General features: G+C 51.2%; 1 protein-coding gene across 2 annotated transcripts in view; it reads left to right on the forward strand.

Moving 5' to 3' along the window:
- The window catches only part of MYH7B (myosin heavy chain 7B), a 27,660-nt gene continuing 6,231 nt past the window's right edge, over positions 1–21,429 (forward strand). The window contains exons 1-23 of one of the 2 annotated variants that reach the window (XM_060188735.1): positions 1–161; positions 2,550–2,656; positions 2,806–2,949; positions 3,391–3,547; positions 4,458–4,485; positions 6,034–6,130; positions 8,767–8,859; positions 9,000–9,063; positions 10,020–10,118; positions 10,685–10,788; positions 10,931–11,069; positions 11,360–11,478; positions 11,562–11,711; positions 11,841–12,011; positions 14,647–14,826; positions 14,912–15,044; positions 15,131–15,207; positions 15,596–15,683; positions 16,570–16,687; positions 18,412–18,535; positions 18,638–18,774; positions 19,412–19,667; positions 20,613–20,855. In XM_060188735.1, the coding sequence (XP_060044718.1) occupies positions 71–161; positions 2,550–2,656; positions 2,806–2,949; positions 3,391–3,547; positions 4,458–4,485; positions 6,034–6,130; positions 8,767–8,859; positions 9,000–9,063; positions 10,020–10,118; positions 10,685–10,788; positions 10,931–11,069; positions 11,360–11,478; positions 11,562–11,711; positions 11,841–12,011; positions 14,647–14,826; positions 14,912–15,044; positions 15,131–15,207; positions 15,596–15,683; positions 16,570–16,687; positions 18,412–18,535; positions 18,638–18,774; positions 19,412–19,667; positions 20,613–20,855 (2,919 nt within the window). In that variant the 5' untranslated portion in view covers positions 1–70. Of the gene's footprint in view, positions 162–2,549; positions 2,657–2,805; positions 2,950–3,390; positions 3,548–4,457; positions 4,486–6,033; positions 6,131–8,580; positions 8,605–8,766; positions 8,860–8,999; positions 9,064–10,019; positions 10,119–10,684; positions 10,789–10,930; positions 11,070–11,359; positions 11,479–11,561; positions 11,712–11,840; positions 12,012–14,646; positions 14,827–14,911; positions 15,045–15,130; positions 15,208–15,595; positions 15,684–16,569; positions 16,688–18,411; positions 18,536–18,637; positions 18,775–19,411; positions 19,668–20,612; positions 20,856–21,429 lie in introns of those variants that run through there. The other variant, XM_060188740.1, reaches the window with a different exon arrangement.

Genomic DNA, 21,429 nt, shown 5'->3' on the forward strand with positions numbered 1-21,429 from the left:
TGCTGCCTTGGACTGCCTTGAACCTACAAGATTTCTGGTCCCTCTTCCTCCACCTCTCAGTGCCACCACCATGATGGATATGAGTGAACTTGGGGAATCTGCACCCTACCTCCGCCAGGGCTACCAGGAGCTGATGAAGGTGCACACTGTTGCATGGGATGGTAAGTGAAATTAGAAGGGGTACTCACAGGAGTCGGGCGGTAGCGGGTTATGCGCATGTGGCGCAGAGCACAAGGACCAGAGTAAGGATCCTGGTTTGAGCCCCCGGATCCCCACCTGCAAGGGAGTCGCTTCACTGGCGGTGAAGCAGGTCTGCAGGTGTCTATCTTTCTCTCCCCCTCTCTGTCTTTCCCTCCTTTCTCCATTTCTCTCTGTTCTATCCAACAATGACTACAACAATAAAACAATAAGGGCAACAAAAGGGAATAAATAAATAAACATTTTTTTTAAAAAGGGGGCACTCACAGGAAGTCTTTATGGAAAGAGACCAACAGTGAGGTGGGGTGGCACTGAGTGCTAGACCAAAGGAATACTCTGACCTGAAAGCTTTAGCCTCGGAGCTTTCCAGAAGTCAGGATCCTGAGGTTTAAATTTCAAGATCCCTGTGTATATCACTGTCTTTACAAGCAGGCTTTGGTTTGCTTCTTTGCAAAATGGGACAATATCTCAGGCTCTGAGAGTAACTTGATAGAGTTCAAGTTGCTTCTTTGTGTCCACAAAACACAAAGTGCTGGCATTACTTCAATGATTTTTCAGAGTCAAAGTCTCAGTTTCTTTCTTCTTTTATTTTCTTGCCTCAAGAGTGATCAGTGGGGCTCAGTGCCTATGAATCCACTGTTCCTGGTGGTCTTTTTTTTTCTTTCATTTTTAAATTTTTATTTATTGGATAGAGACATCCAGAAATCGAGAGGGTAGGGGAGATAGAGAGGGAGAGAGGAGAGACACCTGCAGCACTGCTTCACCACTTGCAAAGCTTTCCCTCTTCAGGTGGGGACCAGGGGCTCAAACTCAGGTCCCTGAGCACTCTAACATGTGTGCTCAACCAGGTGTGCCACCACCTGGTCCCTTTTTCGTTCATTTTATTGGATAAAACAGAAAGAAATTGGGGGGGGGACAATGAGTGAAAGATAGACACCTGTAGACCTGCTTCACCACTCATGAAGTGGACCCCTTGTAGGTGGGGAGCAGGGGCTCGAACCTGGATCCTTGTGTGGGTCCTTGTGCTTAGTACTATGTGCGCTTAACTGGGTGTGCCACCACTTGGCCCCCCAAGCCTCAGTTTCTTAGTGACAGGAATAAAGGTTACTATTTGTAATCTGGCTTGTTCATAGGACAATAATAATAATAGGCAATGTGTATTGAGTGCTTATTATGTGCCAGGCTCAGAGCAGATGAGGCCTTCCTACAGTTGAGATCAGAGTGAAGGCAAGTTTCACGGATAATACGACCCGGAGGGGTCTGCTGCTTAATTTACTGCTCTAATATTGCTGTCTTTAAATTTCAGTTTTCTTTTGTTGAGGTGAGGTGGATGGTGATGCCCGTTATATAACATGCATGTCACAATGTGTAAGTAACTGGGTTTAAGACCTTGGTTCTCACCTGCAGGGGGAAGCTTTGCAAGCAGTCAAACAGTGCGGCAGGTGTCTCTATTTCTTTCCCTCTCTAGCTCCCCCTTCTCTCTCAATCTCGCTGTCTCTATCCAATAAATTACAAAAAAGAAAATTCAATTTTATGGGATATGACAGAGAGAAATTGAAAGGAGAAGGGGAGATAGAGAAGGAGAAAGAGATACTTGGAGCACTCCTTCATTGACAATGAAGCTTCTCCCCTGCAGGTTGGGACTGGACATTTGAATCTTGGTCCCTGTGCATGTTAATATGTGTGTTCAATCAGGTGCTCCACTGCCCCGTCAACATTTTTTTTTTCCAATAAGGAGGTTTGCATTTTAACACTGAGAGTGACAACTTATGTAGCTGGGCCTGATCAAGACATTTGACTGCTAAATGGCAGGGCAGGGGACAGAACCTGGTGCTCTGCAGCCTGTGTTTGTATTTGTCTCCACTGTGAAGTATGGACTCCCTGAAGCTGTGAGGAGGCCAAGATGGCCAGACAAGAAGAAGCACAAGATACAGAATTAGGAGACTGTGTTTCAGTCTTCAGCAAAATGGAGGAGGTGGGACCTCCTGTCCCAGAATTATGTGCTTTGGTATTGAGGGCTACTCCATATGGGGCCTCAAGGGGTGTCTGTGCTTTGGCTTTGAGGGAACATACTCATAGAAAACGAAAGATTTTCCTGAGGCCACAAAGGAAATATGGCAGAAGCATATTGGGTCTGGGCCCGTGTGTGTGACCCACAGTGGTCCTGAGACGATTTTAGGGGCCCTTCTGCTGCTCTGTCCTTCCAGCAGCCAGGGTCAGGAGGGATCTTCCCTGGTACTCCTGTGACCTGAGAAGACTGTGTCTCTAGGGACACCTATGGGCACCCTAGCTCACTGTCCTGGATGTGCCTCATCCATGCTCAGAGCCTCATTGCTCTCCCCGAAATCCAGGGAAGAAGAGAGTCTGGGTTCCTGATGAACAGGATGCTTACGTGGAAGCAGAGGTCAAATCAGAAGCTACTGGGGGCAAAGTCAACGTGGAAACCAAAGACCAGAAGGTTCGACTCCCTTTTTTCACGGTATTATTTCTCTGCCCCAGAGGATGCAGCTCCTGGCCAGCATGCCCTCCATGCAGAGTCAGTGAGTAGCGGGGGCTGAGAGGCTGAAGGTAGGCAGCAGCGACCCCATCGCATGGTCTCCCTGGCAGGTGCTGACGGTCTCTGAGGCCGAGCTGCAGCCCATGAACCCGCCCCGCTTCGACTTGCTGGAGGACATGGCCATGATGACGCACCTCAATGAGGCTGGGGTGCTGCACAACCTGCGCCAGCGTTATGCCCGCTGGATGATCTACGTGAGCGGTGGTTTGGGGGAGAGACCACAGGTGGTGCAGGGTTCCCGCTGCTGGGGACGAGGGACGGGCGTGTCTACGCGGCGGTGGGCGTGGTAACCTTGGTCTTTAGGGCGGAGCTAAAGGCGAGCGTATTTGCGGCGGGCGGGATCATATATTGGGCGGGGTTAGAGATGGATGCGGTTACCCGGGGCGGGGCTAGCAATGGGCGGAGGGAGGGAAACAAGGCTATAGGCTTAGCAATGGGGTTGCAGAGGTGGGGCGGTGGGCTGTGGAGGCGAGCAGATTTGGGACCTGGCTGGGACAGCCACAGAAGGTATAGCATGGCAAGGTAAAGTGTCTCTTTGGGGCACTTTGCAAGGGTCATGGCTTTGTGAGGACTGGTTCTGGGCTTAGGAACTTCATCTCAGGGAACTCACTTGTTGGATGTATACCCTTTCTCAGACATACTCGGGCCTCTTCTGTGTGACCATCAACCCCTACAAATGGCTCCCGATCTACACAGCCCCGGTGGTGGCGGCTTACAAGGGAAAAAGGCGCTCAGAGGCCCCGCCCCACATATATGCAGTGGCTGACAACTCCTACAACGACATGCTCCGCAGTAAGGGCTGCCCTGACTCCTCTCCCCACTACCAAGACTCCTTCTTGGGCTCTAGGGAAGCTCCCTCCCCCTACTTGCACTGCCCTCCTTTTGATGCTGCACAACTGGGAGCTGGCCTTCAGGCTGGACATTCCCACCAGCTGCTTCCACTTTTTTTTTTTTTTTGCCTCCAGGGTTATTGCTGGGGCTCTGTGCCTGCGCTATGAATCCACTGCTCCTGGAAACCACCTTTCTCATTTTTGTAGCCCTTGTTGTCACCATTGATATTGCTGTTGTTGTTGGATAGGACAGAGAGAAATCGAGAGAGGAGGGGAAGACAGAGAGGGAGAAAGAAAGATAAACACCTCCAGAACCCCAGCTTCACCTTTTGTGAAGCGACCCCCCCTACAGGTGGGGAGCCGAGGGCTCGAAGCAGGTTCTTTGAGCTGGTCCTTGCGTTTTGCTCCATATATGTTTAACCCTACCATCCAGGTCCCCAGCTGCTTCCATTTCTTTTATTTATTTATTTTTCTTTTTGTTGCCCTTATTGTTTATCATCATTGTTGTTATTGCTGTCATTGTTGTTGGATAGGACAGAGAGAAATCGAAAGAGGAGGGGAAGACAGAGAGGGGGAGAGAAAGATAGACACCTGCAGACCTGCTTCACCGCTTGTGGAGCGACCCCCCAGCAGGAGGGGAGCCGTGGCTCGAACTGGGATCCTTAAGCTGGTCCTTGCCCTTCATGCCATGTGCACTTAACCTGCTGCGTCACCGCCCGGCTCCCAACTGCTTCCATTTCTAACCCTGAGACTGACAAGGCTGGGAGAGGGGGAGTGGTAGAGTTCTTACATGCCACCTCTGTATCCACGAGTTCCTCTTGTGACTGACCCTCACCTTGGCTAGCTTCTCTCTTCTCTCCCCTTTCCTCTAGATCGAGAGAACCAGTCCATGCTAATCACGTGAGTGTGGGTCTCTGGGGATAGGGTGGGAAAACCTGGCCATTTAGCAGTAAGGGAGTGGGGCTGAAATCATCTCCCAGGGTGGAATCCAAAGTGCTAAAGGCAGGGCTTCTACCTCCTGGAGTCAAAGTCCTAGCCAAAACTAAACTAGGGCATTTTCTCTACACAGACTGGGTAGGTACATTTTTGGTGATGAGCTGAGAAAGGATGACCGAACACCAGAGTGTAGTCTGATACTCCAGGGCCTGGGAGTTTTTCCCACTTAAATCTTTGGAGGAAAAGGGAAGGACTTTGGATTCTGGTTGGCCTGTGTGTGGGTGGTTTCTTCCTCCTCCTCACCACCTCATTGCCAATGGATTTTATTTCTAATCCTTTGGCCCCATGAGAAAATGGTAGCGTTCTTCCATGCCACATTAATGTCTGGTCAAATCAACATGGATATTATTTCTGTGTGAGTGAGTGTGCATGTGCGTAGCCTGGTACTTAGTAAGGGTTTTGAATTATGAAAAACCTGGGCTCAAGTTCTCACATTTCTACTTTCTGCTGGTGCCCTGCGCCCTCTGAGTTTCATCAGTAAACATAGAATAATCCTAGCTACCTACCACACACAGGAGTCAGTGAGTTCCCTACCATATGTGCCTGGTACATAGTAAGGACAATCAGGACACTACTCTCAGGTCTATTTCCTAATCCTCAAAATGGGGGTGATAACTGTGCCTGTCTTACAGGACTTTAAAAAATTATTTTATTGGGAGTCAGGCGGTAGTGCAGTGGGTTAAGCGCATGTGGCGCAAAGCGCAAGAACCAGCGTAAAGATCCCAGTTCGAGCCCCTGCCTCCCCACCTGCAGGGGAGTTGCTTCACAAGCAGTGAAGTAAGTCTGCAGGTGTCTATCTTTCTCTCCCTCTCTCTGTCTTCCCCTCCTCTCTCCATTTCTCTCTGTCCTATCCAACAACGAAGACAGACAACAATAATAACTACAACAATAAAACAACAAGGGTGACAAAAAGGGAATAAAATAAATAAATAAATATTTAAAAATATCTTATTATTATTTTTTAAAATAGAGACAGAAATTGAAAGGCAAGGGGAGATAGGAAGAGAAAGAGAGACAGCTGCAGCCCTGCCTCACCACTAGTGAAGCTTTCTGCCTGCAGATGGGGACTAGGGACTTGAACCCAGGTCCCTGACACATTGTAGCATATGTGCTGTACCAGAGGTGCCACCACCCAGCCCCCATTTTACTGGACTTTTAAAGCTTAAATGAGCTAATTCAAGTGCCTGCATCTGGTACTACATGAGGCTCTGTAAACACTGTGCACATTTTCATCTCACAAGAGTGGTCTATACAGGCTTGCTTTGAAAATAACTCAATACCTCTGAACTGACCTGTCTCTGTGGGGGTTTGAGTTGGGGGGGGTCCTCGAGTTGGGAGCTGGATGGGGAGGAGGAAGACTGGGGGAGGGTTACTATAGGGGCAAGACATTGGGAGGTGGGAGGAGATAAATGGCTAGATGGACATTGTTGACTCGTGTTTGTGTTGTCCAAGCGGAGAGTCGGGGGCCGGTAAGACGGTTAACACCAAACGGGTCATTCAGTACTTTGCCATCGTCGCTGCCCTGGGAGACGGGCCAGGCAAGAAGGCCGTAAGACTTGCCCAGGAGGGCACCACTCCCCACTGCTTCTCATTGGTTTTCTTTTCTACCTCCCCCTTTTTTTTTAACCCTAACTTCCCAGAGCCTCCAGCCCTGCCTGAACCTCCCATCCTGGTGGGAGGCTCTGGCCTGAGCAAGGCTTAACCAGTAAGGCCTTGGCCAACCCTGGTGTGTTGTGCAGTCCTGTTCCCATCTGTAATATAGAGGCTGGGCCACAGCAGTTCCTAAGCTTTACCTTCCCCTTTCCCCATGACCTTAATCTTTTGAAGGTTTTTGCCAGATAGACCTCTTTTACTAGGCAGTGAATGTTTTCTTGGTTTTCATGCACCAAAGACAGTCGCCTGCTGTCAATCAAACATGCAGACTCACCATGGGATTTAGCTAGAGCTGAAGGCACTACAGCTATTTGGGGGAAGTCTTGTTCCCCATGATTTCTTTATAGTTTTTGAAATCCCCCCCCTCCAAAAAAAGCATATATATGGACCACTGTTTTGTTTTTGCATTTGAGATACAATATTTTTTAACCCTAGAACCAGGTGTTCAGAGCTCTGTTTGTGCTCCCATCCCCTCCAAAATATACTGCCTTTTCTTTCCAGAAGCCCAAAGCTTCTTCCCACACATATCCCATTTCTGGCCCTGTTGAGCCTTGCTTTATTCTGGGGCATTGTGATTTCTTGTGTTTTCTTTCTCCCTCTCTCTTTCTGCTCCTTTTGCAGTTTAAGTTCTTTTTTTTTTCCTTCTTCCTCCCTGCCTTCTACCCCCACTCCCACCTCACTTGATTTCCTTTATTTTTTTAAATTTTTATTCCAGTCTTGTTTTTTGTTGTCATGGTGGTGGCTGCTTTTTGTTTTGTTTTTGCTGTTGACTTTTGGCGCTCTTGCCTCCTTCCCCTTCCCATTCCATTTTCAGACGCCCACAGTCTCTGAAGATGCTACAGAAAGTTGGGGCTTGGTGCAGTTACAGAGAGGCCACAGCTGACAGGGACTCAACTAGGAATGGCAGAACTAGGCAGGGCAACCTGTGGGCAGAGAGGAACCCTGGATTGTGAAGATGGGGTGGGGGGCATCAGGCAAGGGAAATATAGAGAATTACTGGCCCATTGAAATTGCTACCCACCCCCTACTCCTTGGCCCCACAGTCACCACCCCTGCCAGAGCCCTGGGTATGAGCGTGTGAGGTAGAGCTTCACTCCCCCAGTGATATCGTGAGAGAGAAGGAGTTTAAGTTTTGGGCTTCCTGAAGGTGAGCAAATAGCTAATCCCTGAACAGCAAGGCTCCTGTTGCTTTAGAATTTATTGTTTCCTTTATTCCAAGCTTTATTTCTTTTTTGCTGGGAACCAGCAAAAGAGGGAGGAATGGAAGGATATCTAGGAGAGGAATCCCCTCAGTTCAGTAAGTCCCTCTAGAGAGGCATATGGATGTCATGGGAGGCAGCGCCCAAGACTTGGTTTTCTCATTTCATATCAGAGCTGGAAATATGCATTTAAAATATTTGTTTTTTATAAATCTTTTTTACTTTTAAAGATTTTTTATTACCTTTATTTACTGGGTAGAGACAGCCAGAAATCGAATTGGAAGGGGAAGGTAGAGAGGGAGAGAGACAGAGAGACACCTGCAGCACTGCTTTACCACTTGCAAAGATTTCCCCTGTAGGTGGGGACTGGGAGCTCGAACCTGGTCCTTGTGCTTTGTAAGGTGCATCACCACCCACATTTTTATTTATTTATCTGTTTATGAAAGAGAAGGGAGAGAGAGAGAGAGAGAGAGAGAACACCAGAGCATCACTCTGGCACATACAATGGAGGAATTGAACTATGGGTTCGTGCTTGAGAGCCCAACACTGCCCACTGTACTGCCTTCCAGGCCACAACAGGGCCATTTTGCATACTAGCAGGCGTGCAGTTGTACAATGAAAGGACACCTAACCTGTTTCCAGAAGGGTAATTGTGAAGGACTACCAGAGGTGAATGAAGAAAAGAAAGTTCAGAGTAGAAAGAGGTCTCTGTAGCCTCAGAAAATCAAGGAAGTCCTTTTACAGGAGGAAGGTATTTAAATTGGACTCTAAAAGGAAGTCAATCTTAGTTTTAACCTCAAAATCTGGGGTAGGGTCATCTCATGGAGTCTGGAAATGAGAGAGGCCAGAGATAGAGATAAAGCTGGTGAAGGGGAAAGTCTGCAGATGGAAGAAGCCCAGTAGCAGCCCTCTCCCTCAAGCCCCTGACTAAAGCTGTGCTTGCTTCTTCTTGCTAGAATTCCTCTTCTGTCAGTCCTGGAGAAGTTCAGTGTGGGGAGTAGGCTGGGGGACTATACAATTGGGTGACTAATGTTCATTGCCCTGCTGATCGCTACTACCATCACCCCCACCCCACCCCGGCTCCCATCTGTTGAGACCTCACCTCTTCTAATGTTTTTCTTTCTTCTCCCCTTCCCCCAACCCCCAGCAAGTTCTGGCCACCAAGACTGGGGTGAGTAAGGGACCAGTGTGAGTGAATCAGGCAACAATTTATGAGGTGCTGGGGATGCCCTTCCCCTTCCAACCGCAGGTCACTGGGACGGGTTGATGGCCCAGCAGTGGTTTCCCAGTCAGTAAGCACTGGGGTGACGCACCCCCAATCTTCCCCCACCAGGGCACCCTTGAGGATCAAATCATTGAGGCTAACCCTGCTATGGAAGCTTTTGGCAATGCGAAGACCCTGCGGAATGACAACTCCTCTCGCTTTGTGAGTGGCTACAATGGGAGACCTGGGGGATGGGGCGGAGCAAGGTCCACAGCAGGGGGATGCAGGGTGGTGGGAATCTTCAGCAGGATGTCCCTGCCTGTCCCCCGCAACCCCCACTGAGGCTGCCCCTCTGCCCACAGGGCAAGTTCATCCGCATTCACTTTGGTCCCTCTGGAAAGCTGGCATCTGCAGATATTGACAGTTGTGAGTCTGTGAGAGGTCATGAGTGGGTGGGTATGGAGGGAGGAAAGACCTAGACCTGATTCTGCTCTGGCTAAGCAACCTTCTGTAAGTTCTTTGAGCTGTCATCATTCTAGATGCTTCTCTCCACACCTTTGGCCACTGTCCTACTCAGGCCACTTCACCTGAAACATCCCACTGCCTTGTGCTGCCTCCCAGCCTTCACTCTGCTGGTTTTCCAGTCAGAGCAATCCTTTCTTGGAAATGAGTCCGACCACAGATCATTCCTACTTAATACCTTTTTTATATCCCATCAGCTTCAGGAGACCCAAATCTTTATGTGGCTACCAGACAGACTAACTGTGATTGGGCCTTTACCACACACCAGTTTTCTCTAGTTCCCCAGAAGGCAGACTTGGCTTCTGCCTCTCCCACTGGGCCTCATGTCTATACACCCAGCCCCATTTCTCTCCTCTCTTTTCTCTGGGCTTGAAGCTCATCCACCACCCAGCCTGGCTGCGCAGACACCAGGCCCCCAGGTCACATGCACAGGGTCCCCACACTGGCCACCCCCCACCTTACCTGACAGGCACGGGCCTGTGACAGCAGTCTTATCCCAGCACACATGCCACATGCAGACATGCGGAGGCTCTGCTGTGTGTAGCCATGGCTGCTCCAGAGGAAAGGAGCTTGGGCCGTGGGTGAAAAGAGTGAAAGTATCAATGAAAGAATGGACAGATGGAGACCCACAGCCATAGATAGTCACAGACACAGATGCATGATCTGCAGGCAGGACAGACTCACTTTCCCACACTGCTGAGCAGTGGGCAGAGACAACTTCAGCACTTGATCACAGAAGTGTAGACACAGCTGCTCTGCACACACCTCTGCCCCTCAGACACCTTCTCTCTGCCTTCTCATCCCAGTGGGTGACCCACTCGGGCAGGTGGATGGTAGGCCAGCACATCCCTTTTTCTCAGATCTCCTGGAGAAGTCGAGGGTGATCTTCCAGCTGCCCGGTGAACGTGGCTACCACATCTACTACCAGATCCTCTCAGGGAAGAAGCCAGAGCTACAGGGTGAGGGTCTGGGGCTGAGGGGTAGCTGCCCAGCCCTTTCCTAGGTTCCCCCATAAGACCTGGGATATCCCTCACTGCTCTAGGGTCTGTGATACCCCTCCTTTCCTGAGGACTCTAGCCCCCCCCCCTTACTGGGACATTTGACTATTGCTGGGTCCTCTCCTCCTTGTGCCAGGGAAAGTCCCCCTTAATACATTGTCCTGGCAGGTGGACCTCCTGCTATTCTGAGACCAGAGAGACCTTACCTGGCACCAAGGTGGGGAGTAAGGGACCCATGGCTCCGCCTAGGTCCAGCTCCCCTCTCTCATAAGAAGTCCACTGAGGGCAGGATCTGGTCCTCCCTGCACCCAGCATGCAGCATGGTCTGGGTCTGAGAGGTGGCCAGGAAGTGTGGTTGAGGGGAGAGTGAAGCATTCAGGTTGTCTTGGGCTCATCCTTCTGATGTGGAAGTGGGAAAAGAAGCTCAGGCTAGTGAGAAGCCCTGAGATGGCCTAAACACATCCTGCTGGGATGGGGAGATGGAGGTGGGAGGCACCTTGACCTGACCTCTGCCCTGTGTCCCCCAGACATGCTGCTGCTGTCCATGAACCCCTATGACTACCACTTCTGCAGCCAGGGGGTCATCACTGTGGACAACATGGACGATAGGGAGGAGCTCATCGCCACTGACGTACGGCCCTGGAGGGAGGGCAGCAGGGTGGGGACCTGCAGTAAGGGGATGTGTGAGGCTGGGTGAGGGTTGGGGAGCAGTGTCAGTGTCCTTAGCGTCTCTGGACCTCAAAGGAATTGACTTCTCTAATTGCCACCCCCAGCATGCCATGGACATCCTTGGCTTCAGCGTGGAGGAGAAGTGTGCCTGCTATAAGATCGTCGGTGCCCTCCTGCACTTCGGCAACATGAAGTTCAAGCAGAAGCAGCGGGAGGAGCAGGCTGAGGCTGACGGCACTGAGAGTGAGGGCCCTTGACCCTGGTCTGCCCTGGCCACTGTCTTGACCCTGAAACCCAACATCCTATCCACAACCCACCCACTCAACCTGTAAAAAACCTTTCACCTCTGACTTACCTGGCCCTGATTGTAACCCCTGATCTCACAACTCCAAGCCCTCACCTTCCTGAGCTCTATTGTTTGCTGGCTCTGAATTTGATCCCTTCTGACTACTCAGCCTAGATGGACCATTAGAGTCCTGAATGTCTGCATTCTCAGCCTCCCCCCTTCACATCCCACCTGTGTGCCCCACCAGGTGCTGACAAGGCCGCCTACCTGATGGGTGTCAGCAGTGGGGACCTCCTCAAAGGGCTTCTCCACCCCCGTGTACGTGTAGGGAATGAGTACGTGACCAAGGGCCAGAGTGTGGAGCAGGTGAGATGCTTGAAGACCCCCTGGGGACAGCAGTGGTAAAGCCCCCTTTACCGGGTACCAGCCAGGCCTCCCAACACCTCCAGGTGGTGTTTGCCGTGGGGGCTCTCGCCAAGGCCACCTATGACCGGCTGTTCCGGTGGCTGGTGTCGAGAATCAACCAGACACTGGACACAAAGCTGCCCCGTCAGTTCTTCATCGGCGTCCTGGACATTGCTGGCTTTGAGATCTTTGAGGTGAGAGTGGGAGGCTCACCCCAATCCCCTGGGCTCTGCTCTCCCTAGTGATGAGAATTCACACAACTCCCTGGGCCTCCCTGGGTCCCTTGATAGGAAGGCCTGCTGAGCTCAGTCCTCCTTTTGCAGTTTAACAGTTTTGAACAGCTGTGTATCAACTTCACCAACGAGAAGCTGCAGCAGTTCTTCAACCAGCACATGTTTGTGCTGGAGCAGGAAGAATATAAGCGGGAGGGCATTGACTGGGTCTTCATCGACTTTGGCCTGGACCTGCAGCCCTGCATTGACCTCATCGAGAAGGTGCGGCTTAGAGGAGGTGTGAGTGAGCAGGAGCCAGTGTATGCTTGCATGTGTGTGCATGAAGTGTGGGTGTGCATGGAAGCGAGCTGCATTGTGTGGCTGTGGTGTCTGTGTATGAATGGGGCTATGCATCTGTGTGCACAGGTGTATCAGAGAGTGAGTGTGAACACACACAGATGCGTGTGCATCTCAGCACCAGTGACAACAGCCCCTTGTGGGTACTCGGATTTGCAGTTCACAGTGTCCTGTTGAAGCTCCCTGGACCTTCCTGCTGTCTGTCCAGGCAGTAGGGTAGCTAGAGTAGATGTGTTTGTTTACTTATTTGATTGTGAATTTTTACATATATCACATATATTCCTCATTATAAAAAGAATGGAAGAAAGGAAACCAAAGTCTTAGAAATTCGAAAGTAAAGAGATAGCTCACCAAATAGGGCATGTGGGGCCCTGCCTGCAGCGTAGACACCACATGGGGGTAAAATGGCACCAGGGAAGCACCAGTGCTGTGGCCTCTCCCTCTTGGTTTGTCTTTTTATCAGAATGAAAAAGTGGTCCAATGTGGTGAACTCACACATGCACACATGAGGCCCTGGCCTCTCCCTCTCTCTCTCTCACACACACATGCACATGTAAATGAAGGGGAACTATGATTCTCTTTTTATGCTACCAAAGATTTTTTTTTTCATTAGGGCTCTGCACCTGCATGATTCCATTGTTCCTGGTGGACTCTATTTTTTTTTCCCTAGAAAGAGGTGAAAGGCAGAGAGGAAGAGGCAGAAAGGAGACATCATAGCACAGCTCCACTGCTCGTGAATCTTTCCCTTTCTGTGGAGCTCCCACGAGGTGGCCAAGGGCTCCCACCTGGGTCCTCACACATGACAGAGTGTGACTGTACTGGGTGAGCCACCTCCAGGCTCCATGCGTCCCACTAATCCTACCACAATTTATATCTTAGCATTTTGGTTAGTTTCCTCTGAATCCTTCCTCCTAAGCATTCATTTTCTTTTATAGACACAAATTCAGGCCTCACTTTTGCTCTGAAAGTGTATTTAGAACACTGAGCATCACTGATGAAGGCACAGAAGTTCTTCTTCTTCTAGCGTTTGCCCTTCTTCCGTAGCCAGTCAACAGCGTCAGGTTGAGCCTGATGTAAAGTTTCAAGACCTCCTTTGAATCTGGAGAGGTGGCAGTCATTGACTATGTGGGTATGTGTCTGTCTATAGCCGCAGGGGCAGTTCGGGTCGTCTCTGGCTCCCCAGTGATGGAACATAGCGGCGCACCGGCCATGGCCTGTTCGATAGCGATTGAGGAGGGCCCAATCATAACGTGCTAGGTCAAAGCCGGGTTGACGCTTGCAGGGGTCTGTGATGAGGTGTTTGTTCTTTACCTCAGCTGACTGCCAACTCTGTTTCCAAGAGTCTGGAACAGAGAAGTTCAGTGTAGGCATAGGGGACCAGATTGGGTGACAAGACATCAAGCGTTGGACAGGGTGGGCGAAGATATCCGCGTATATTGGCAGGTCCGGTCGAGCGTAGACATGGGAAATGAACTTAGAAGATGCCGCATCCCGACGAATATCTGGCGGGGCGATGTTGCTAAGAACTGGCAGCCATGGAACCGGGGTGGAACAGATGGTTCCAGAAATTATCCTCATGGAGGAATATAATTTGGAATCAACCAAGTGGACATGGGGGCTACGGAACCATACTGGGGCACAGTATTCTGCAGTGGAATAGCATAATGCCAGAGATGATGATCGCAGTGTGGAAGCGCTCGCGCCCCATGAGGAGCTGGCCAGTCTTGCAATGATGTTATTCCTCGCGCCCACCTTTGCTGCAGTTTTTATGAGATGTTTGTGAAATGACAAGAGTGCGATCGAGAGTAACGCCAAGATAGACTGGCTGGGCTTCATGCCGGATTCTCGTATCGCCAAGCTGCACATTAAGCTCATGCAAGGCTGAGGCATGGTGTAGATGGAAAACAGATGATACCGTTTTTGCAGTGCTAGGGATTAGTCGCGATTTTTTACAGTAATCAGATATCAGAGACATGTCTTTCGTGAGTGTTTCCTCGAGGAAACAGAAGTTAATGCAGCAGATCTCTCTCCCCCATTTCTGTCACCTCTAGTGTTGTACATCCAGGTGATTGTCAGATGTTTACTATTATGACAGCACGGAAAATATCTCCCCATCTTGCAGATCAGGAAATTCAGACTTAGATCGATTTAAAGACCTCACAGGTAGTAAATGAGAAAGCCAGAACTTAAGCTCAGTTCTTTTGTTTTCTCCCCCTCACTGCATCACATATGAATGTGAGCAGGGAGAATATAAGCGGGAGGGCATCGTTTGGGTAAGTGGGCATGGAGAGGCCAGAGTGTGATTACACACTTCTCACTACCAGGTCAGTTTGAGCTGTGAATCTTGCAGAAAGGGGTTGAGAAGTAGACCACACACTTTTCTCTCTCTCAGGAGTTAGGGCTCCTGGGCACAGGCCCGACCTGCGGCCCTCCCAGTAGATAGCTAAGGTTGAGGGCTCTGGGAAGGTTCCCAGAGAGCAGGGCTTTAGGAAATGTCAGTGTGGCCCCATCAGGATGAGCTAGCCTGATGAGACACTTCAAGTTTGTTTCCTGCTTGCAGCCCCTGGGTATCCTGTCCATCCTGGAGGAGGAGTGCATGTTCCCCAAGGCCTCTGATGCCAGCTTCCGGGCCAAGCTCTATGATAATCACTCAGGAAAGTCACCCAACTTCCAGCAGCCGCGGCCTGACAAGAAGCGCAAATACCAGGCCCACTTTGAAGTGGTCCACTATGCAGGAGTGGTGGGTATCTGCAGGGAGGCCAGCTCCTTACCCCTCTCTTTGGGGTTCCCCCACCATGGCTCAGCCTTTATCTGGTCTCCATCAGGTGCCATACAGCATTGTGGGCTGGCTGGAGAAGAACAAAGATCCACTGAATGAGACAGTGGTCCCTATCTTCCAAAAGTCACAAAACAAACTCTTGGCTACACTCTATGAAAACTATGCAGGCTCCTGTTCCAGTGAGTACCAAAGGGCCAGGTCACCATTCTGGAGGGGACTCACAGAGCCGTGTCCCCTGCAGCAACTGGCCTCATGTTTCTCTTAGCCGAAGCCCCCAAATCTGGGGTGAAAGAGAAGCGTAAGAAGGCAGCATCATTCCAGACGGTGTCTCAGCTGCACAAGGTGAGGCCCAGCCTGGGCCCTGCCAACCCCCGGCCTTGTCCTTGAAGCCCTGCCCTGCCCTGCACCCTGGGCGGGCAGCTGTTAAGACTTGCAGTGATGTTTAACTCCTCTCCACGTGAACATCACAGCAAGTCTGTGCTGCTTCCCGTCCCCTCACTGCCTGGGCAGGGTTTGGGAGGTGGGGGGTGGGTGCCACGGAGCCTGTGGGAGGGCTGAGGATTGTATGAGGGAGTGAAGACTTTGGTGATGGTGATGGGGCCCCAGCCACACAGAAGGAGAAGGAAGGGTCCAGGGCAAGGAGGGAAAGGACCCCTTCAGGGCAGATCCACTGCAGCTTCCAATTGTGCTCCTCTGCCTCCCCTGTGCTTTCTCCTCCCTCCACCTTCAGGAGAACCTCAACAAGCTCATGACCAACCTGCGGGCCACACAGCCCCACTTTGTCCGTTGCATTGTCCCCAATGAGAACAAGACACCAGGTAGGCACCCCAGGGTTGGGTTAGTGTGTGAGGGGAAGCTGGGGGGGGGGGGGGCTGGCAGAGGAGAAATCAGGTCCTCTCCTCCCCAGGACCTGCACATTTCAAAAGCTATTAGCCCTGTGTCTAGACCATTTCTCTCTCTCTGGAGCATCAAGGTGTTCCCATTGTTCTATAAACTTTTCCTTTATTTTAATTATTTTTAAAGATTTTATTCATTTATTAATGAGAAATATAGGAGAGAGAGAAAGAACCAGACATCACTCTGGTACATGTGCTGCTGAGGATCGAACTCAGGGCCTCATGCTTGAGAGTCTAGTGCCTTAGCCACTGTGCCACCTCCCAGGCCACTTTATTTTAATTATTTTTAGTCAGTCATATTTTATATTTACTTATTTTGAATAGAGGCAGGGAGAGGAAACGAGGAGATAGGGGGTTGGGTGGTGGCGCACCCAGTTGAGAGCATGCAATATCATGTGGAAGGACCTGGGTTCGAGCCCCCACATCCACCTGTTGTGGATGTGGGGGCAGTGGGGCAGATCTGCAGGTGTCTCTCTTCCTATCTTCCCCTCCCTTCTCAATTTCTTTCTGTCTTATCAAAGTAGAAATAAAAAAAATTTAAAAAGGGAAAAAAATAGCCACCAGTAGTAGTGGCTTTGTCATACAGGCACCAAGCCCTGGAGATAACCCTGGTGGCAATCAGAGAAGGAGAGAGAGAGAGAGAGAGAGAGAGAGAGAGAGGGAGAGAAAGAGAGAGAGAGAAGATAGACAGACAGACGGACAGACCTGCAGCACTGATTCAACACTTGTTAGCCTGGGTCCTTGCACACTGCAGTGTGTACACACTTGCTATCCCCTAACCTTTCCCTTTAACCGGCACTACATCCAGGGGTCATGGATGCCTTCTTGGTGCTACACCAGCTACGCTGCAACGGGGTCCTGGAGGGAATCCGGATTTGCCGCCAGGGATTCCCCAACAGGCTGCTCTATGCAGACTTCCGGCAGCGGTGAGCATCTCCTTGACCCAGTCTGGCTCCTCCTTGGTTCCACCTACACTGTCACCTCTCTCAGCCCCCCACCTGTGAGGAGGCAGCCACCTGAGGGGTGGAGACTGGGGGGACTGGAGGAGGGCACCGGGGAGGGAGAAGGTGACTAAGATCTGGGGTGGGCTGGGGGAGAAGCAGACAAGCTTGGGATACATACATCCTGGAGGCACAGCCAGTGAGCCTTAGATACACAAGACAAAAGACAAGCGTGGTGCCCTGGTGTTGGGCCTGAGCAACCAGAGAAATGGTGTTGGATTTACACCAAATCAGAGTTTTAAAACTGGGGGTGGGGGTGGAGGGAGGGCATGGGTTGAACACCAAGCTTGAAATGTCTCCAGCAGATGTCCCAGAAGTGCCAGAGGGCAGAGTGGGCCTACTGACCTAGAGCTCAGGGTGCAGGTAGACTTGGAAGTTGAATGAGGGTTCACGTGGATTGGACTTTGCATAGTGTCCGGTCCCCATGAGTGCTCTCTGTTTTCCCTTCATAGGTTTGATTTTTGTCAGGCTACAGGCATCCATTGTGCCACCACTTCCAGAAAAAACTTAGTCATCACAATGACTGACACACTGTCCATACAAAGCTGTAGCATGGATGGACACACACACACACACACACACACACACACACACACACCATTGAGTTCATTTTTCCACACAAGAGAATGAGATTGCTCTCTATCAACAGACATGTCTGCACCATCATTTTTTTTTTTTAAGTTAATATTTTTAGAGCAGTTTAAAGTCTACAACAAAACTGAGGGGATGGCACAGTTTCCCACACATCCTTTGGCCCCCACACACATATCTCCCCTAGTAAGCCCCCCCACCTGAGTGGGAGAGTGTGGAATGGCATGCATCGGCATTTATTTATTTCAAGGTGACCGTAAACTGTCCCACAGCCTAGTGAACCTGGCTTTGTTCCTCAGCCCCCTCGTAAGGAGCTTTTATGTCAGCAGGGCTCTGCCTTCACAGCGTGCCCTCTGCAGGTGTGGACCCCACAGCCTGCACACATGTATAGTTGTGTCTACTTGAGGAGTGGATGTCTGGAACTCTGGCTCATACTGATTGCAGTTCTCTCCCAGGTTTTCCTTCAGTTTGTGATAGGCTGAACTACATCACTTAAAAAATTATTTATTGGATAGAGACAGAGAGAAATTGAGAGGAGGGGGAGAGAGGGAGAAAGAGACACACCTAGACTGCCAGGCTGTTGTAGTGGCTCTGCCTGTGGACTCTGAGAAAGAAATGCACCTGCAGCACTGGTTCACAGCTTGCAAAGCCTCCCCTCTGCAGGCACGGACCAGGGGCTTGAACCTGGAGCCTTGAGCATTGTAATATATGCACTCTACCAGGTATTCCATTACCTGGCCCCCATCACTTTCTTTATACTGTATTTTTACCTTCTCTAAAATAAAATTATGTAAGTAGTATAAATAGTAATATTATGAGGTGCTGCATGCCTCTTGTGAACATTGCATTCTCTTTAAGAACTTGACCCTGGAATGTACTTAAAAGGCAATCCCAGAGTTTTAAAGCAGAATATGCTCTCCCCTCCCACCCCATCCCATTGTCGCAATTCCTCTCTTGCCAGCCTGGTCTGGCCTTTGCTCCAGTCTCTAAGAGCCCCAGCAATATCTCCTTGCCCTCTCCCCCCCATCCCTTCCTTAGCAGCCCTCCCCTTCTTCCAGGTACCGCATCCTGAACCCCAGTGCCATCCCGGATGACACCTTTGTGGACAGCAGGAAGGCCACGGAGAAGCTGCTGGGCTCACTGGACATCGACCATACCCAGTACCAGTTTGGTCACACCAAGGTTGGGGACACGGGAGTTAGGACCGACCCTGACTGTGGGTAGTCACACAACAGGGACACATGGGAGGCCGGGGATCACCTTCCCTCCCCCTTCGGCCCCCAGGTGTTCTTCAAGGCTGGGCTTCTGGGTGTCCTGGAGGAGCTGCGTGACCAGCGACTGGCCAAGGTCTTGACACTGCTACAGGCACGAAGCCGAGGCCACCTCATGCGCCTTGAGTACCAGCGCCTGCTTGGAGGAAGGTGTGTGTGGGACAAGGACTGCCCCCCACTCACAGAACTACCAGACTTTCCAAACCCCAGCAGGACACTGGGTCAACTGAGATCCTGTGACCAGTTGGGGCATAATACTGTTTTATGCTCTAGCTCCCATTTCCTGGCCTCAAAACTTAGGGTAAGAGCACCATCCTCATCACTCCACGCCATCCTAGAGTGTGGCCCAGAGTGTTATGTAATAAGAGCATCTAGTATTTAAGTGGGTAAGGGACTTGATTTGCATTGGCTTGACTTAGGTGCAGGATGCGAACCTGTGAAGCCGGTGCTGAGATGAACTCTGTTCAGCACAGGGCGTCTGAGGTCGGTCTCAGCAGGTGGAGGGACATGACCCAGAAGCTGTAGCTCACCATGACACACACCTATTGCCTTCAAGATAAATTCAAGGTTCAGGAACTTTTGCCCTAGAAGCAGATCTGTGCAGCCTTGGTCCTCTCCCTCAATCTCACCCACAAAGCAGAGGTGGCAGGATCTATCTGAGGGGTCTGAGATCACATGCTTAAGTGCTTGGTGTGATGCTGGGTACAGGGCAGGTGCAGGAGGTGTCGGGGCTGTGACTGTCAGGGCAGCACTGAACCTGCTGGCACCCATGGCTGCCTCTCCCCAGAGATGCCCTGTTCACCATCCAGTGGAACATCCGGGCCTTCAATGCTGTCAAAAACTGGTCCTGGATGAAGCTGTTTTTCAAAATGAAGCCGCTGCTGCGCTCGGCACAGGCTGAGGAGGAACTGGCAGCCCTGCGGGTAGAGCTGCGAGGGCTGAGGGGGGCTCTAGCCACAGCGGAGGCCAAGCAGCGGGAGCTGGAGGAGACACAGGTCAGCGTCACCCAGGAGAAGAATGACCTGGCATTGCAGCTGCAGGCGGTGAGTGGGGTGGGGTGCCCTGGGCCACTCCGAGGAGACTCCAGGGCCAAACCCTGGACTGGGTGGACCTGATGAGTCCCGGGCCCCTAGTCTGCCCTACTGCTCCCACCCCTGGGCCACCTTGGCTTCCCGCCACAGCTGGTAGGAAACTCCAGCTCCCTTCTCCCTGTTGTCCTTGGTCAGAGCCTTGCTTCTTTCTCTGGGAAGATCCACAGATGCCCAGGGGGCAGGACTCCATGGTGCTGTTCCTTCCTCTTTCCTTCAGTAGATACTACGTCACTCATGTGTCAAACCCCAATTTACCTCTGGAGAGAGTTTGGTGGGGTCTGATGAAATAGCTCACTCAGATAGTGCACCGCTTTGCCATGTATACAACCCAGATTCAAGCCTGACCCCCACCACACTGAGGGAAGCTTAGATGCTGTGGTCTCTCTCTCTGCCTCTCAGTTTCTGTCTTTAAAAAGAAAAAAAAAAAGGTACATTGGCAGGAGACAGACATGGTCATAACACTTGACTGATGGTTCAGGAGATGCTTATGCTGCCAGGTGGTAAGGAAGCAGTTAAGATGGAGAGAAGACCTGAGGGTCCCTGCCACCCAGCACCCTCCCCTGGCCAGTCAGGGTCTCGGCACATCTGCTGTTCCCCACCTAGACCCACTCAGAAGCCTCAGTGTTTTCCCCTTGCAGCATCCCAGCTTGTCTGTGTCCTCTGGTTGCTTCTACTTGTTCCTCTACCTGAGCTCTCAGGCCCCCCACACACACACACCTGAGCTACTTCTGTATCCAGAAGGTTTGTCTCTGGTCCCCAGGTCCTAGTAGAGCAAGGGCTTTGAACCTTTATGTGGACAAAGAAATGGGCTTCATGGTGCAGGGCCGGGCCTGGCGTCCCTCAATTGCTGGCCTGGTCCTGCCTATCTGCCCCTCCCCTCGCCTTTGTCCCCTCCAGGAGCAGGACAACTTGGCTGATGCCGAGGAGCGCTGCCACCTGCTCATCAAGTCCAAGGTGCAGCTTGAGTCGAAGGTGAAGGAGCTGAGTGAGCGGCTGGAGGATGAGGAAGAGGTGAATGCTGACCTGGCCGCTCGCCGGCGCAAACTAGAGGACGAGTGCACAGAACTCAAGAAGGACATTGATGACCTGGAGCTGACGCTGGCCAAGGCCGAGAAGGAGAAGCAAGCCACAGAGAACAAGGTGCGAGAGGGCCCAGTGGAGGTCAGGCAGCTGCCGACCCCTGGCTCGGTCACACCCCAGCTGTCTGACCTTGGACAGGTCACTTCCTCTCTGTGGGTCTCCATTTCCTTGTCTGTCAACAGGCTTGATGGCAGCACTGGCCTCTTTGGGGGCGGGCGAGGATTCAGTGTGGAGCTAGCCTTTGTGAGCACTCATCACAGGGCGTTGCCCATAGTAGGTGCTCTGCTTATTCCAGTTAGCGATTCTCACACACACTGCAAGCCCAGTGAGGGCAGGATTGCCAGCCCCCAGTTCCACCTCCTCCATTGCTTTTGATCACTGACACCTTAATCCCCTGCGGCTCACAGGACAGGGAATACTAACTCCCCGAGGGGGAAATCAAGGCTTATGGGGTGAGCTGCTTATTCAGGCCTGGGGTACCTGTTGATACCCAAAGAAGCTGGTTCCTACTAGCCACTCCCTCTGGGTCAGGTAACTGAAGTGCCACATGAGTATTTCGCTCCATGAATCCTCGGTGAAGTCTGAAGATGACGTTACCATCCCTTAGGGATGAAGGAACTGAGGTTTAAAGTGA

The sequence above is a fragment of the Erinaceus europaeus genome, chromosome 1 (genome assembly GCF_950295315.1).
Source record: "Erinaceus europaeus chromosome 1, mEriEur2.1, whole genome shotgun sequence".
NCBI classification, from domain to species: Eukaryota; Metazoa; Chordata; class Mammalia; order Eulipotyphla; family Erinaceidae; genus Erinaceus; species Erinaceus europaeus.